At 37.7% G+C, this 13,958-nt stretch overlaps 1 protein-coding gene across 15 annotated transcripts in view; it reads left to right on the forward strand.

The window, feature by feature from the left end:
- CARF (calcium responsive transcription factor) overlaps nucleotides 1–13,958 on the forward strand; it is a 79,819-nt gene that overhangs the window by 56,940 nt on the left and 8,921 nt on the right. For 14 of the 15 annotated variants that reach the window (XR_004027798.1, XR_004027795.1, XR_004027797.1 and 11 more), the window contains 5 exons: nucleotides 1,732–1,852; nucleotides 4,678–4,821; nucleotides 6,270–6,503; nucleotides 9,100–9,262; nucleotides 12,033–12,096. Coding sequence is in view for 3 of the 15 variants with exons in the window: in XM_030802740.1 (XP_030658600.1) it covers nucleotides 1,732–1,852; nucleotides 4,678–4,821; nucleotides 6,270–6,503; nucleotides 9,100–9,262; nucleotides 12,033–12,096 (726 nt within the window). In the remaining 12 variants the exon portion in view is untranslated. The remainder of the gene's footprint in view (nucleotides 1–1,731; nucleotides 1,853–4,677; nucleotides 4,822–6,269; nucleotides 6,504–9,099; nucleotides 9,263–12,032; nucleotides 12,097–13,958) is intronic. The other variant, XM_030802741.1, reaches the window with a different exon arrangement.

The raw sequence follows: 13,958 nt of genomic DNA on the forward strand, positions 1-13,958 counted from the left end.
TAAATGCAGATTTGATATTTGCAAGAATACCTCCTCAGTGTGCTGTGTACTTATTGCCATCTGTGTGTGTCTCTCTGTTTGTGGTGTTCAGAGTGATCAGTGGATTCAGTTGTTTTAGAGTATTGTCGAATGTTTTTATTTTTGCCATTCCAAGGAGTATGAGATAATATTTTACTATTGTTTTAATTTGCATTTCCCTGTTTACTAGTAAAGTTGAACATCTTTTTCTTTGTTCATTTACTACCTTTTTTTTCTTTCTGACTTGGCTATTCATAGCCTTTGCCCATTTTTCTGAGTGGTTGTTTATTAATTATTTATGATTGTTTGTAGTCTACATAGTAATTCTACATGGGGAATTACTATGTTATATATGTTATAAAATGCTATTTCTCACACTATTACTTTTATATTTACTTATGTTGTCTTTTAAACAGAAGTTTTTATATTTTAATGTCAGCTTTATCAACATTTGTATTAGTAATTGGTGTTTTTATTTTATATTTTAAAAGTTTGTTGTGTCCTACAGTAGTGTAAGATACTCAACTTAAAATCTTAAGTTATATAATTTTCACATCTACTTATTTGTATTATCTATTGCTGTGTAACAAATTATCCCATACGTAGTGGCTGAAAACAACAAACGTTAATTATCTCACAGTTTCTGTGAGTCAGGAATCCAAGAGTGACTCAGCAAAGTGGTTCTGCTGCAGTCATCTCATGACTTGACGGACACAGGGTCTACTTTCAGATTCACTCTTGTGGCTGTCAGCAGGCCTTATTCCTTGCCACATGGGCCTTTCCACAGAGCTCCCTTACCACATGGCAGCTGATTACATCCAGAGAGAGCAATTCAAGCAAGAGTAAGAGAGAGTACCCAAATGGAAGTTACAGTCTTTTTATAACCTAGTATCAAAAATAACTTCCTACCACTTTGGCCATATTTATTAAACGTAAGTTAGTAAGTCTAGCCCATATTCAAGGGGAGGGGATTACTCAAGGACATGAATACTAGAAGGCATGGATTACTGGGGGCCATCTTAGGGCTGGCTGCTGTATTAACAGCCCAAATAAAAATAAGAAAATAATTATAAAAGGAAATAAAAATTTAAATGATACCAATATTTATTAACCAAATGTAACATTTGCTCACTATTTATAAAATGGTATAAAAACCATATGTCAGGTGGGACGCAGTGGCTCATGCCTCTAAATCGCAGCCTTTGGGAGGCCAAGGCAGGCGGATCACTTGAGTTTAGGAGTTCAAAACCAGCCTGGACAACATGGCAAAACTCTGTCTCTACTAAAAATACAAAAATTAGCCTGGCATGGTGGCACACACCTATAGTCCCAGCTACTCAGGAGGCTGAGGCAGGAGAATTGCTTGAACCCAGGAGGTGGAGGTTGCAGTGAGCCAAGATTGCACCACTGCGCTCCAGCCTGGGTGATGGAGTGAGACTCTGTCTCAAAAAAAAAAAATTATATGCCGGTAGACATTCAGTAAATGTGATATTCACTAATTTTCTTACCATAATTATGGTACCTTTGGTAAATTTTTAAATAAACTTTAAAATTTATATGTTTGTATATTTAAGTAAGACTTACTAATGTTTTCTTTCCTTAAAGCTGTATACTTGACAGATTTTGACATTGCCACCACCAAGTTACTTTTAATCTAGTGTCTAGAATAGATGGACACTTGAATTAATATCAATAGTTGGTTTTGGCCCACAGGGAGTAGAGCTGTGGTAATGGAGTGTCAGTATGGGCCAAGAAGAAAAGGTTTCCAGTTAAAAAAAGTCAGTGAGCAGGAAAGCAGGTCTTGTCAGCTCTACAAAGCCACTTGTCCAGCTCGGTAAGCTTTATTTTCTTTTATTTGTTTTTTGTTAAGAACTTATTTTTGAATAGCTAATACACATATTTTTATTAGGTTTATACAGTAACAAAAAGTATACAGTGAATTCTAAATTTTCTCTTACCCACGTTTGTTCTGTCTTTAAAGCAACAACTCTTACTCGTTTTTTGAGTCATCTTCCAAAGATATTCTGTGTATATGGATGCATATAAAGGCAGAGAGACAGAGATCTCCTTCTTAACCCCTATAAATGTTGTTGAAAATCTCAGTAAAGCTCACTAATATTTTCTTTCCTTAAACTTGCATAGTAGTGTACCTTTTTTCTTGATATGAATTCACATAGATTTATTCTCAATCTGAATGCCTATTGTGGTTATCTACTGCACAGATATGCTACATACTAGTGTGAATGTATGACATACTTTCCTTTTTTTCATTCTCAGTGTATCTCAAAGCTGACTCCATATATGTACATAAAATTACTATTTTTTAATAGCCATATAATATTCCATTTATGGATGAATTATTTAATTCATGTAAGCTGTGAAAGGTATTCCTTATTAGTATTATACAAAGGTGCAGTTATTAACATTGTACATATTTGTGCACTCCTACAAGTGTTTCAGTAGGAAAAATTCCTAGAAATGAAATTGCTAGGGCAAAGGCTGTATCTTTTAAAAATGTTGACAAATATTGCAAAGTTGCTTTTTAGAGCGATTTTATCAATTTACCAGCAAATTATGAGACCAACATAGTAAGTTTTAGATCGATTAGGACTACAGAGTAGTCACTGCTCTGGGTAAGAATGAAAAATGTGAACCAATGAAAGATTTTACAATGTCCTTTATGAATGTAAATTTTTTAGACATTGAAAGTATTTTAAGACTTAAAATGTATTGAAAGTGTTTTAAACTATTAAGTTAGATAAAAAATTTAAAAGATAATGTGTAGTGGTTGGACTTAGTTGATCTGTGAAACACTTTTAGCATCACATCTCATATTATAAATACCTTAGCATTCTTGGCCGAGCATGGTGGCTCACGCCTGTAATCCCAGCACTTTGGGAGGCCGAGGTGGGTGGATCATGAGGTTAGGAGTTCGAGACAAGCCTGGCCAACTGGTAAAACCTCGTCTCTACTAAAAATACAAAAAATTAGCCAGCTGTGGTGGCGGGCCCCTGTAATCCCAGCTACTCGGGAGGCTGAGGCAGGAGAATCGCTTGAATCCAGGAAACGGAGGTTGCAGTGAGCCGAGACTGTGCCACTGCACTCCAGCCTGGGCAACAGAGCAAGACTCCGTCTCAAAAAAATAAAATAAAATAAATTAAATACCTCAGCATTCTCAAGAAATTTTTAAAGCCTATTTACAAGGCTTTTCATATTTAATCCTATAATATTAACTTTAGGTAATATTTAAACCTGACTGTGAAACAAACTTTCAGTTGCTTTTCTTTTTTCCATTTAGCCTTGACTTGAAACTTATCAACTGCTTCTTAAATATAAGCAATATAAAAACTTTAGGTATAACTTGGGAGAAAACCTCTACATGTGAAGAAATAATTTTATTTTCTATCATTCTACAAGTACTTTTTGACTATCTACTCTGTGCCCAGAAACTACACTGGGTGCCATAGGAAGGAGGGAACCAAAAGAGGAATAAAATTTTACTTAATCCCAGGGAACGGATCAGGAAACAAAAACTAGTAGACAACATGATAGTATAGAATATAGTGTGAAATATATGATTTAACTACCTATTTAGGTATTTAAAGAAGGAATATATCCATACAAATTCATGGCAGGAAAGAAAGTACAATTTAAACTGGATGTTGAAGTTTAAATTGAATTTGGGTGGGTAGAGAGTTAGAGGGATGATATTGTAGGTTAGGAGAACCATATAAATAAAGCTATAGAGGCTGGGTGCGGTGGCTGACGCCTATAATCCCAGCACTTTGGGAGGCTGAGGTGGGCGGATCACTTGAGGTGAGGAGTTTGAGACCAGCCTGACCAACATGGTGAAACCCCGTCTCTACTAAAAATACAAAAACAATTAGCCAGGCATAGTGACACATGCCTGTAATCCCAGCTACTGGGGAGGCTGAGGCAGAATCGCATGTGACATTGAATTATCAAGTAGATTTGAGTAATGAAAGATTGGAGGCACAGGCCTGGAAGGAGGCTATTAAAGTAATCCAGGGCCAGGCATGGCAGCTCACACCTGTAATCCCAGCACTTCAAGGAGGCGGAGGTGGGCGGATCACCTGAGGTCGGGAGTTCCAGATCAGCCTGACCAACATGGAAAAACCCTGTCTCCCCTAAAAATACAAAATTAGCCGGGAGTGGTGGCACACGCCTGTAATCCCAGCTACTCGGGAGGCTGAGGCAGGAGAATCGCTGGAATCCGGGAGGTGGAGGTTGTGGTGAGCTGAGATCATGCCATTGCACTCCAGCCTGGGCAACAAGAGTAAAACTCCATCTCAAAAAATAGATAAATAAATTAATTAATTAAGTAAGTAAGTAAGTAAGTAATCCAGGCATGAGGTGATTATGCGTTCCAGGAGAATGAAGAGAAGGCAAATCTAGGGGAAAAAAATGGTAAAATCTGTAAGTACTTAGATATTTTTACTCAAATAATGTTTACTTTTAATTTGCTGATATTAATACAACTGAGAATATGGCATATATTTTATATAAGCCTCTGAATACTTTACAGATAAATTGAATTTTCTCTAAGCTTAAATGCTTAAAGTAGACTTCTGGTTGATAAGATAGATTATCTTGAGATTATAATATAATGAAACAAATTCTTCTTTATCTTGTGTAAAGGATTTACATTAAAAAGGTACAGAAGTTTCCTGAATATAGAGTTCCTACAGACCCCAAAATTGACAAGAAAATTATCAGAATGGAGCAGGAGAAAGCTTTTAACATGCTAAAGAAGAACTTGGTAGATGCTGGTGGTGTTCTTAGGTATGACATTTTTATAGTTCTTTTATTTTAGAAATTAATTAGCTCAATTTCCAAGAGTTATTTTGTAAGGGAAATTATAGTTTTCCAATTATTTCATTTAGTAATGGTTTTATAAGGTAGAGATATCAATAGTTCCCTAGGTATTAAATTGATTTGCCACTGTGTAAGCCATTGAGTTTCTCAGCCCCAAGTTGTAGATAATTCAGACCAAAGAATTATTCCATACTGTATAGCATATACTCTGTATACCATATACCATGTAAGAGCTTTTTCTCAAAATGACAAAGACATACTTAATACACTTTATTATATATTTAGTACTTTGTTTTAGATACTTACTATGAGCAGAAACTTCAGCTGCCTGTCATTTTTTTAAAACTAATCTTTGATTACTTAATGGCAGCCAGAAATGAATTCTAAGCCGTAAATAAAATTCCATTTCACACCTTTTATGCTTTAGGTTTTAAATGAGAAATATTAGCATTCTTTTTTACTTTCCTTTATGTGTCAGTCTGGGTGAATAATTTGTTATTGTATAATGGATTTAAGTGTATGGAATATCGTTTTTGTGTGATCTTTAAAAAAAACTTTTAGGTATGTGAAAAATAAATTGAGTCAATAATTAGATCCTTCAATGAAAGTCAAAAATATCACTAAAAAAATTAGATCCTGCAGTTTGAAGAGCATTGCATATAATTTTTAAGTAGGCATTATCAGTCATTGTAAGAATTTTATACAGAAATATCAATTAAGGCAGTATCCTACCAGATTAGTTCATATTCCTACCATCTACTTTTCTTTTCTTTTTTTTTTTTTTTTTTTGGCATGGCTCTCCAAGAGATCTGCATTCACCTTTAGTTAATTCTCTTGCTCACTTGGCCAGCAGGAGCTGGGAGTGCTGTAGAGGCAGTATGTTGAGCTCCTGTGAGGGAAGAATCAACCATAAAGTTCAATCTTGACAGGTTCTATCTTTGGTTGGAAGGATGGTAGGTGTAACAGAGAAGTGTAATTTGGGACAAATGTTTGATGAAGGGAAAATACACAGTTCAAAAGATGATGATTTACAATGTCTTCTCTTTATTTTGAGGTAAAATGTACTTAATATGAATTTTCTCGTGAACCCAAAATAATACAATTAATATGAAATTTAAAATGCCATTTTCATATATACTTAAAATCCCTGTGTCTCCCTCAACTGTAGGACCACAGTGAAAGTCTATAAATATTTACAACTATTTTAATTTAATTGGCTATAAAGCAGATCTTAGAAGAGTTAAGAGATCATTTTAAATTTTATTTGATATGAAATAACCATATATAATTTTTTCTTGAAGGATTAATCCTTTATGAGTATTAACCTAAGTAACTATGATTCCTACTTTGGTCTAATAATATTAAATAATTTTAATGTTTAAATTTTAGTAATTTTAAATATTTTCTCTTACCAGGTGGTATGTACAGTTACCTACACAGCAAGCTCATCAGTATCATGAATTAGAGACTCCCTGCCTCACTTTGTCACCTTCTCCTTTTCCTGTGTCTTCTCTTGAAGAAGAGGAAACTGCAGTTAGAGATGAGAATTGTGCATTACCCTCACGTTTACATCCTCAAGTAGCACATAAGATTCAAGAATTAGTATCACAGGGAATAGAACAAGTGTATGCAGTAAGGAAACAGCTAAGGTACAATAGAAGAGCATTGTTCTTTTATATTTTTCAGTTTTGTTTGTTGCTTTAATTAATACAGTGAACATTGGAGATATTTTCCAAAATATATGCTATCAGGGTAGATAAGGAATATAGTTTATTAATTTATTAAAATAATCTTATTTATAAACTGATCATTTTCTAACAAATGCTTGGCAAGCAATGGTGTAATATGGTTTATTATAATTCTGATTACTCATTTGAGACATTCTATATTTGGATTTGGCAAATTGGACTATTTCTAAATGATGTATAAAATGAATTAGTTAATACTTTTAGAGAAAAAAACCTTTGTAGAACCAAAGATTTTAAAACCTAGGCCAAGATACTATTTCAGACTATTTGAAATGCAGTTAAATTTTATTACAACACAATAATTTGGATAATTCTTTGTCTAATGAAATTGTATTTGTAGTACTCTGGTCTAAGTTTTTTGATCCTCAGGAAATAATAATAATTATATAAGTAATTATATAATTACTTAATTTGTGTGTGCCAGGTACTGTGCTAGGCTTTTTTACATGTATGATCTCATTTAGTTTTACAACAGCACTATAAAGTTGGTATATTTATCCCAATTCTACACATGAGAAACTGGAGTCTCAGAGTGGTTAAATAATTGCCTTAAGAGGCAGTGGCAGAGTCAGGCACAGTGGCTCATGCCTCTAATCCCAGCACTTTGGGAGTCCGAGGAGGGCAGATCATGAGGTCAGGAGATCGAGACCATCCTGGCCAACATGGTGAAACCCCGTCTCTACTAAAAATACAAAAGTTAGCTGGGCGTGGTGGCATGCACCTGTAGTTCCAGCTTCTCGGGAGGCTGAGGCCGGAGAATTGCTTGAACCCGAGAGGCAGAGGTTGTAGTGAGCCGAGATCGCGCCACTGCACTCTACCCTGGCTACAGAGCGAGACTCCGTCTAAAAAAAAAAGGCAGTGGCAGAACTGAAATTTAGGCCTAACTCTATAGCCTGTGCCCATTACCATGATTTATGATACTTAGCCTTGCTCTTACTGATTATTGTGTAATCTGATCTGAATAACAAAATATAGTAATCCCCCTCTTAAAGTCATCAATAGGTTCTTGAAAACTGCTACTTTAAGCGAAAGGAAATACAGCAGGTCCTTGAGTTATATCATTCTTTTCAATGTCTTTTCTTTTGTTGTTTTTTTAACTTTCTTTGTAAAAGAGACAGGGGTCTTGCTATGTTGCCCAGGCTGGTCTTGAAGTCCTGGCCTCAAGTGATCCACTCAAGAAGATGGGATTGCAGAAGCAAGCCACCGCACCTGGTTCAGTGTTGTTTTCTTATAGCATTGGAGAAAATAATTTGGTTTTGTTATATGTCCTTTCACTTAAGGTCTCAGTTTCCAGGAACCTAACAATGATGTTAACTGAGAGCTTACTGTAATTCCTAGAATTATTTCCTAATTAATACATGACTTTTCTATTTAGCAGTTTTCTTAGACATTTTATATTTATTCCCACTGGGGCATCATTAGCATAAGGCAAAAATTTGGTAAAGCCATTCACTATTTACTAAACCTGAATCTTAAGAAGGGAAGTATGATACAGTTCTGCGATTTGGTCCACCAAATGTAATAAGCATATATATGTTAAATTTTATCATTTCTTTTATGTATTGATTTTTTATACAATTAAATAACAGTGCTGCTTTCTATTTCTATCTTCTTTTGTCTCTGTGTAAAATTCAAGCCCATCATATTTCATATAATATTAATTGATACTTTTGGAAGCAATGTAACATGATGTTTACGCACATAACCTGGGTATAGGCCCAGGCTCTCTTATTTACTAGGTAGGTGTATGATTTTGGGCAAATTATTTCACTTCTACAATCCTTAGTTCTATCATCTGTAAAGTGAAAATGATAATTGTACCTATGTCATTGATCATTAAGGGTTAAAGGAGATATTTGATGTGAAGTGTTCCATACAGTGCCTGACATAGTAAGCATTAAAAACATTATTATACTTAAACTGAAAATAATGATTTCTTTAAATTCATAAAAATATCAAAGCTCAGCCGGGCGTGGTGGCTCATGCCTGTAATCCCAGCACTTTGGGAGGCTGAGGCGGGCGGATCTCAAGGTCAGGAGATGGAGACCAGCCTGGCCAACATAGTGAAACCCTGTCTCTACTAAAAATACAAAAAATTAGCCGGGCCTGGTGGCACACTCCTGTAGTCCCAGCTACTCAGGAGGCTGAGGCAGGAGAATCACTTGAACCCAGGAGGCAGAGGTTGCAGTGAGCTGAGATCACGCCACTGCACTCCAGCCTGGGTGACAGAGTGAGACTCCATTTCAAAAAAAAATAATAATAACAAAACTCATTCTAATATATTTAGATGTTTTACCAATGAAAATATTATATTTCTATAGTCTGCAATAATTCTATGTTGTATGGAAAAAGTTTAAATAGGAAAATATAAATTACTTACAGAGCTACAAACCATACTTTATAGAAGTTTATACCAAAAGAGAACCTTTCTGTCTTTTGATCTAAAGGCATATTGCTAAATGGTTTATGTCTTTATTCCATTTTGTATTCTTTACAGAAAATTTGTGGAAAGGGAACTGTTCAAACCTGATGAGGTACCTGAAAGACATAATTTATCTTTTTTTCCAACTGTAAATGATATAAAAAATCACATCCATGAGGTACAGAAATCCTTGAGAAATGGAGATACGGTATATAACTCAGAGATTATTCCGGCAACGGTATGATTACAACCATAATTCCTTATTACAGAATCTTTCTCAGCTTCTATTAATGTTTAGTTTATTAAGAATGGCTAGTGTTAGGCCATCTGAATAACTGCAATATAAGAAAATACAATAGGCCGGGCATGGTGGCTCATGCCTGTAATCCCAACACTTTGGGAGGCCGAGACGGGTGGATCACCTGTGGTCAGGAGTTTGAGATCAGCCTGGCCAACACTGTGAAACCCCATCTCTACTAAAAATACAAAGATTAGCTGGGCATGGTGGTGGGCGCCTGTAATCCCAGCTACTTGGGAGTCTGAGGCAGGAGAATCACTTGAACTCAGGAGGCGGAGCTTGCAGTGAGCTGGGACTGCACCACTGTACTCCAGCCTGGGAGACTCAGTGAGACTCCGTCTCAAAAAAATATATATATAGCATCTTTTTCTTAAAATGTAAATACTCTGAATGTTTAGAAAATGACTAAAAGTTTTTTATTACTTTCACAAGAAGAAAAATCAGTGAATTCCCAACTCTACAATAAAAACACTGGCCAGGCACAGTGGCTCGTGCCTGTAATCCCAGCACTGTGGGAGGCCAAGGCGGGCAGATCACCTGAGGTCATGAGTTCAAGACCACCTGACAAACATGGCAAAACCCCATCTCTACTAAAAATACAAAAAATAGCTGTGTGTGGCCAGGCTCAGTGGCTCACGCCTGTAATCCCAGCACTTTAGGAGGCCGAGGTGGGCAGATCACAAAGTCAGAAGATCAAGACCATCCTGGCTAACACATCTCTACTAAAAATACAAAAAATTAGCCAGGCATGGTGGCAGGCGCCTGTAGTCCCAGCTACTCGGGAGGCTGAGGCAGGAGAATGGCTTGAACCCGGGAGGCGGAGCTTGCAGTGAGCCGAGATTGCACTGCTGCACTCCAGCCTGGGCAACAGAGCGAGACTCCGTCTAAAAAAAGAAAAAAAAATTAGCTGGGTGTGGTGGCGTGCGCCTGTAATCCCAGCTACTCGGGAGGTTGAGGTAGGAATCGCTTGAACCTGGGAGGCGGAGGTTGCAGTGAGCTGAGATAGCGCCACTGCACTCCAGCCTGGGAGACTGAGTGAGACTTCATCTGAAAAACAATAACAAAAAACCACTAATCTTTATTTTAAAATCAACATGTATTTTCTCTGTAAAAATTATTCTTACTCATTTAACAGACATTTATTGAGTACTATTGTATATATTTCCCCTCCCTTTTTTTAATAAATGGGCAAATTTAAATACAGTTGTTTGGGCCAGGCGTGTTGGCTTGTGCCTATAATCCTAGCACTTTAGGAGGCTGAGGCAGGTGGATCACCTGAGATCAGGAGTTCGAGACCAGCCTGGCCAACACAGTGAAACCCCATTTCTACCAAAAATACAAAAATTAGCCGGGCGTGGTGGCAGGTGCCTATAGTCCCAGCTGCTTGCCAGGCTGAGGCAGGAGAATCACTTGAATCCGGGAGGCAGAGGTTGCAGTGAGCCAAGATCATGCCGTTGCACTCCAGCCTGGGTGACAACAGCAAAACTCCATCTCAATAAATAAATATATATCCATCTATCAATCCATCCATCCATCCATACATACATACATACAGTTCTTCATACCTGATTGCCCAAAGTGATAATGTTGGTTCCATATGCCATCTATGGATATCAGTTTAACTCATACTTTTTTTTTTTTTTTTTTGAGACAATCTCTCTCTCTCTTGCTCAGGCTGGATTGCCATGGCATGATCCTGGCTCAGTGCAACCTCCATCTCCCAGGTTCAAGCGATTCTCCTGCCTCAGCCTGCCAAGTAGCTGGGATTACAGGTTTCAGCCACCATACCCAGCTAATTTTTTTGTTTTTATTAGAGACGGGTTTCACCATGTTGACCAGGCTGGTCTCAAACTCCTGACCTTACGTGATCTGCCCTCCTCGGACTTCCAGAGTGTTGGGATTACAGGTGTGAGCCACCACGCCTGACCTTAACTCATAGTTTGATATGGTAGTTTCTCCCTGAATATTAGTCATTTCTGTGAAAATTTTGCCTAGTCTGAAGAGATTAATTACCCAGAAACAACTAATTACAATACAGCTAGTGATTATGCCATTAAAATCTGAGATGCAGTATCTTTTGCTTTCCTAACTTGTTATCCAAATGCAGTATCTGAAAAAATATGGATATTTTAAAAGCCAAAACTATTTCTTACAATCCATAACTCTTTGTCTTTTTTCTTTTTTTTTTTTGAGATAGAGTTTCACTGTCACCCAGCCAGAGTGCATTTGCACAATCACGGCTCACTGCAGCCACGACCTCCAAGACTCAAGCAGTCTTCCCTCCTTAGCCTCCTGGCAGCTGGGACTACAGGCACCAGCCATTACACTCAGCTAATTTTTTAAGTTTTTGTAGAGACTGAGTCTCACTTTGTTGCCTAGGCTGGTCTCAAACTCCTGGCCTCAAGCACCTCTCCAGCCTTGGCTTCCCAAGCCTTATGGGCGTGACCCACTGTACCCAGCCCAATAACTCTTAATTGTTAGAAGTAGTCCTTGTCATCTACACTTGTCTAAATCCTTGCTATCTGAACTCAGGAATTTAATGTATTTGTATAGTAAAGTATACTTGTGCTTGAAGAATGTGAACAAGTGAAGAGAGTAGTTGCAGAATAAATCACATACTGTGAATAAAATATGACAGTTGTAATGACGTCTTAAGATATTTTTCAATATAAGAGCTTTATTTTTACTGAAATAAATGTTCCCATTTCAGCTTCAATGGACTACAGACAGTGGGAATATTCTCAAAGAGACCGTGACAGTTACATTTGCAGAAGGTAGGTTTTCTTGAATACCTTTAAGATATAAATTCAAATGGTGTTTAACTGGAAGGAACTGAAGATATTATCTCATCTAATCAAATTTTATGGATAAGGAAACCAGGATCCAAAGATGTAGGAGCAGCTATGTTATGGTTTATCAACATACTTCCTGCTATTTTAATTTCCTCTTATATTTTGTTTTTAATGCTTTTTTATGACTGACATTTTGAAGCTGATAACTAGCACAGTTAACTGTAGCTAATTCACTATAAGTCTGGCTAATTCCAGTAGTAATAACCCTAAGATGCCCTGATCTGGGAACTATGGTCCATTTTTTATGGTTGCTTTTTCTCATGTGTTCTTACTGCTGTGCCCTTTCAATAGTTCAAACTTATTTCCACCCTTTTGCATTTCTTCTCTCTTCTGGAAATGTCTTTTTTCTTATGCATGGCAAACTCCTCTTAGTACTCAAATTGTAATCTCTTTTGTTTTAAGTACATTCATAACTTCACCCCCTATATAAAGTTAAACCTCTGAATTTCTTTTTTTGTTTTTGAGACAGTCTCACTCTGTCACCCAGGCTGGAGTGCAGTGGTGCGTTCTCGGCTCACTGAAACCTCCGCCTCCCGGGTTCAAGTGGTTCTCCAGCCTCAGCCTCCCGAGTAGCTGGGATCACAGGCGCACGCCACCATACCTGGCTAATTTTTGTATTTTTAGTAGAGACAGGGTTTTGGCATGCTGGCCAATCTGATCTCAAACTCCTGACCTCAGGTGATCCACCCACCTTGGCCTCCCAAAGTGCTGGGATTACAGGCGTGAGCCACTGCACCCGGCCAAACCTCTGAATTTCTATAATGAGCAACTGACTGATAGCATTTACTGAGCTCAGCAACACTGGCAAAAGAATAGAGCATTGGTAGGACAGGAGAGAGAATAAAGGACTTACTAGATTTGTAAAGTTGAGTATCTGAGCCATTTCAATGGAGTGGATTGGGAGGAAGCCATGTTGGGGTGATTGAAGGGTGAATGGGAGATGAGGAAGGAGTAGGGACTCCTTAAAAAGTGTACCACTTTTTCAGGAATTTTGCAATGGCAAATGGGGTTGAGGGAAGGTATTTTAAGAGTAGAGAACTGAAAAGATAGATGAAGATGGTGATGGGAAGTTGAGGAAACTTCTGTTGGCTTTCCTTTTCTCTGTAAGAGTGCTAAGGATAAGGAAAGATTTCAAGAAGGGTGGCATGGATTTGAGGGAAATGCAAATTAGAAATTATCCTGGATAGAGAGTGAAACATTGCCAGATACAGGTGAAGGTCCAATCAAGGTTAATAGTGAATTGGTAGTAGTAGAATTAGTGAGTTTCTTTTTCAGTGGCACTCGGCTTCCCATGTATTGGTGCAGGAAAGCCATTTTTATGCAGAGTTAGGGTTTTACTGGAGGGATATGACCAAAGGACAGAGAGGCAAGAGAGTTTAGGTACTTGTAAAAGGGTGACTGAAATTATAGACCTAGGACTGTAAGCTGGATGGGGAAAGAATTTTATTAAGAAAGAGGTTGATGGATCTGAAGAAAACTGAGGGATTAATTGACTGGAGGTTCACATGAGGTTGAAGAACAATTGTAGTGAAGTACCTGAGCAAAATCTCTGGAATAATAAGAGGTTGTAGCTGGACACGGTGGCCCACACCTGTAATCCCAGCACTTTGGGAGGCCAAGGTAGGCGGATCATTTGAGGTCAGGAGTTTGAGACCAGCCTGGCCAACATGGTGAAACCTCATCTCTGCTAAAAATACAAAAACTAGCTGGGCATGGTGGCACATGCCTGTAATCCCAGCTACTCAGGAGGCTGAGGCAGGAGAATCGCTTGAAACTGGGAGGCA

Source organism: Nomascus leucogenys, chromosome 22a (genome assembly GCF_006542625.1).
Source record: "Nomascus leucogenys isolate Asia chromosome 22a, Asia_NLE_v1, whole genome shotgun sequence".
NCBI lineage: Eukaryota > Metazoa > Chordata > Mammalia > Primates > Hylobatidae > Nomascus > Nomascus leucogenys.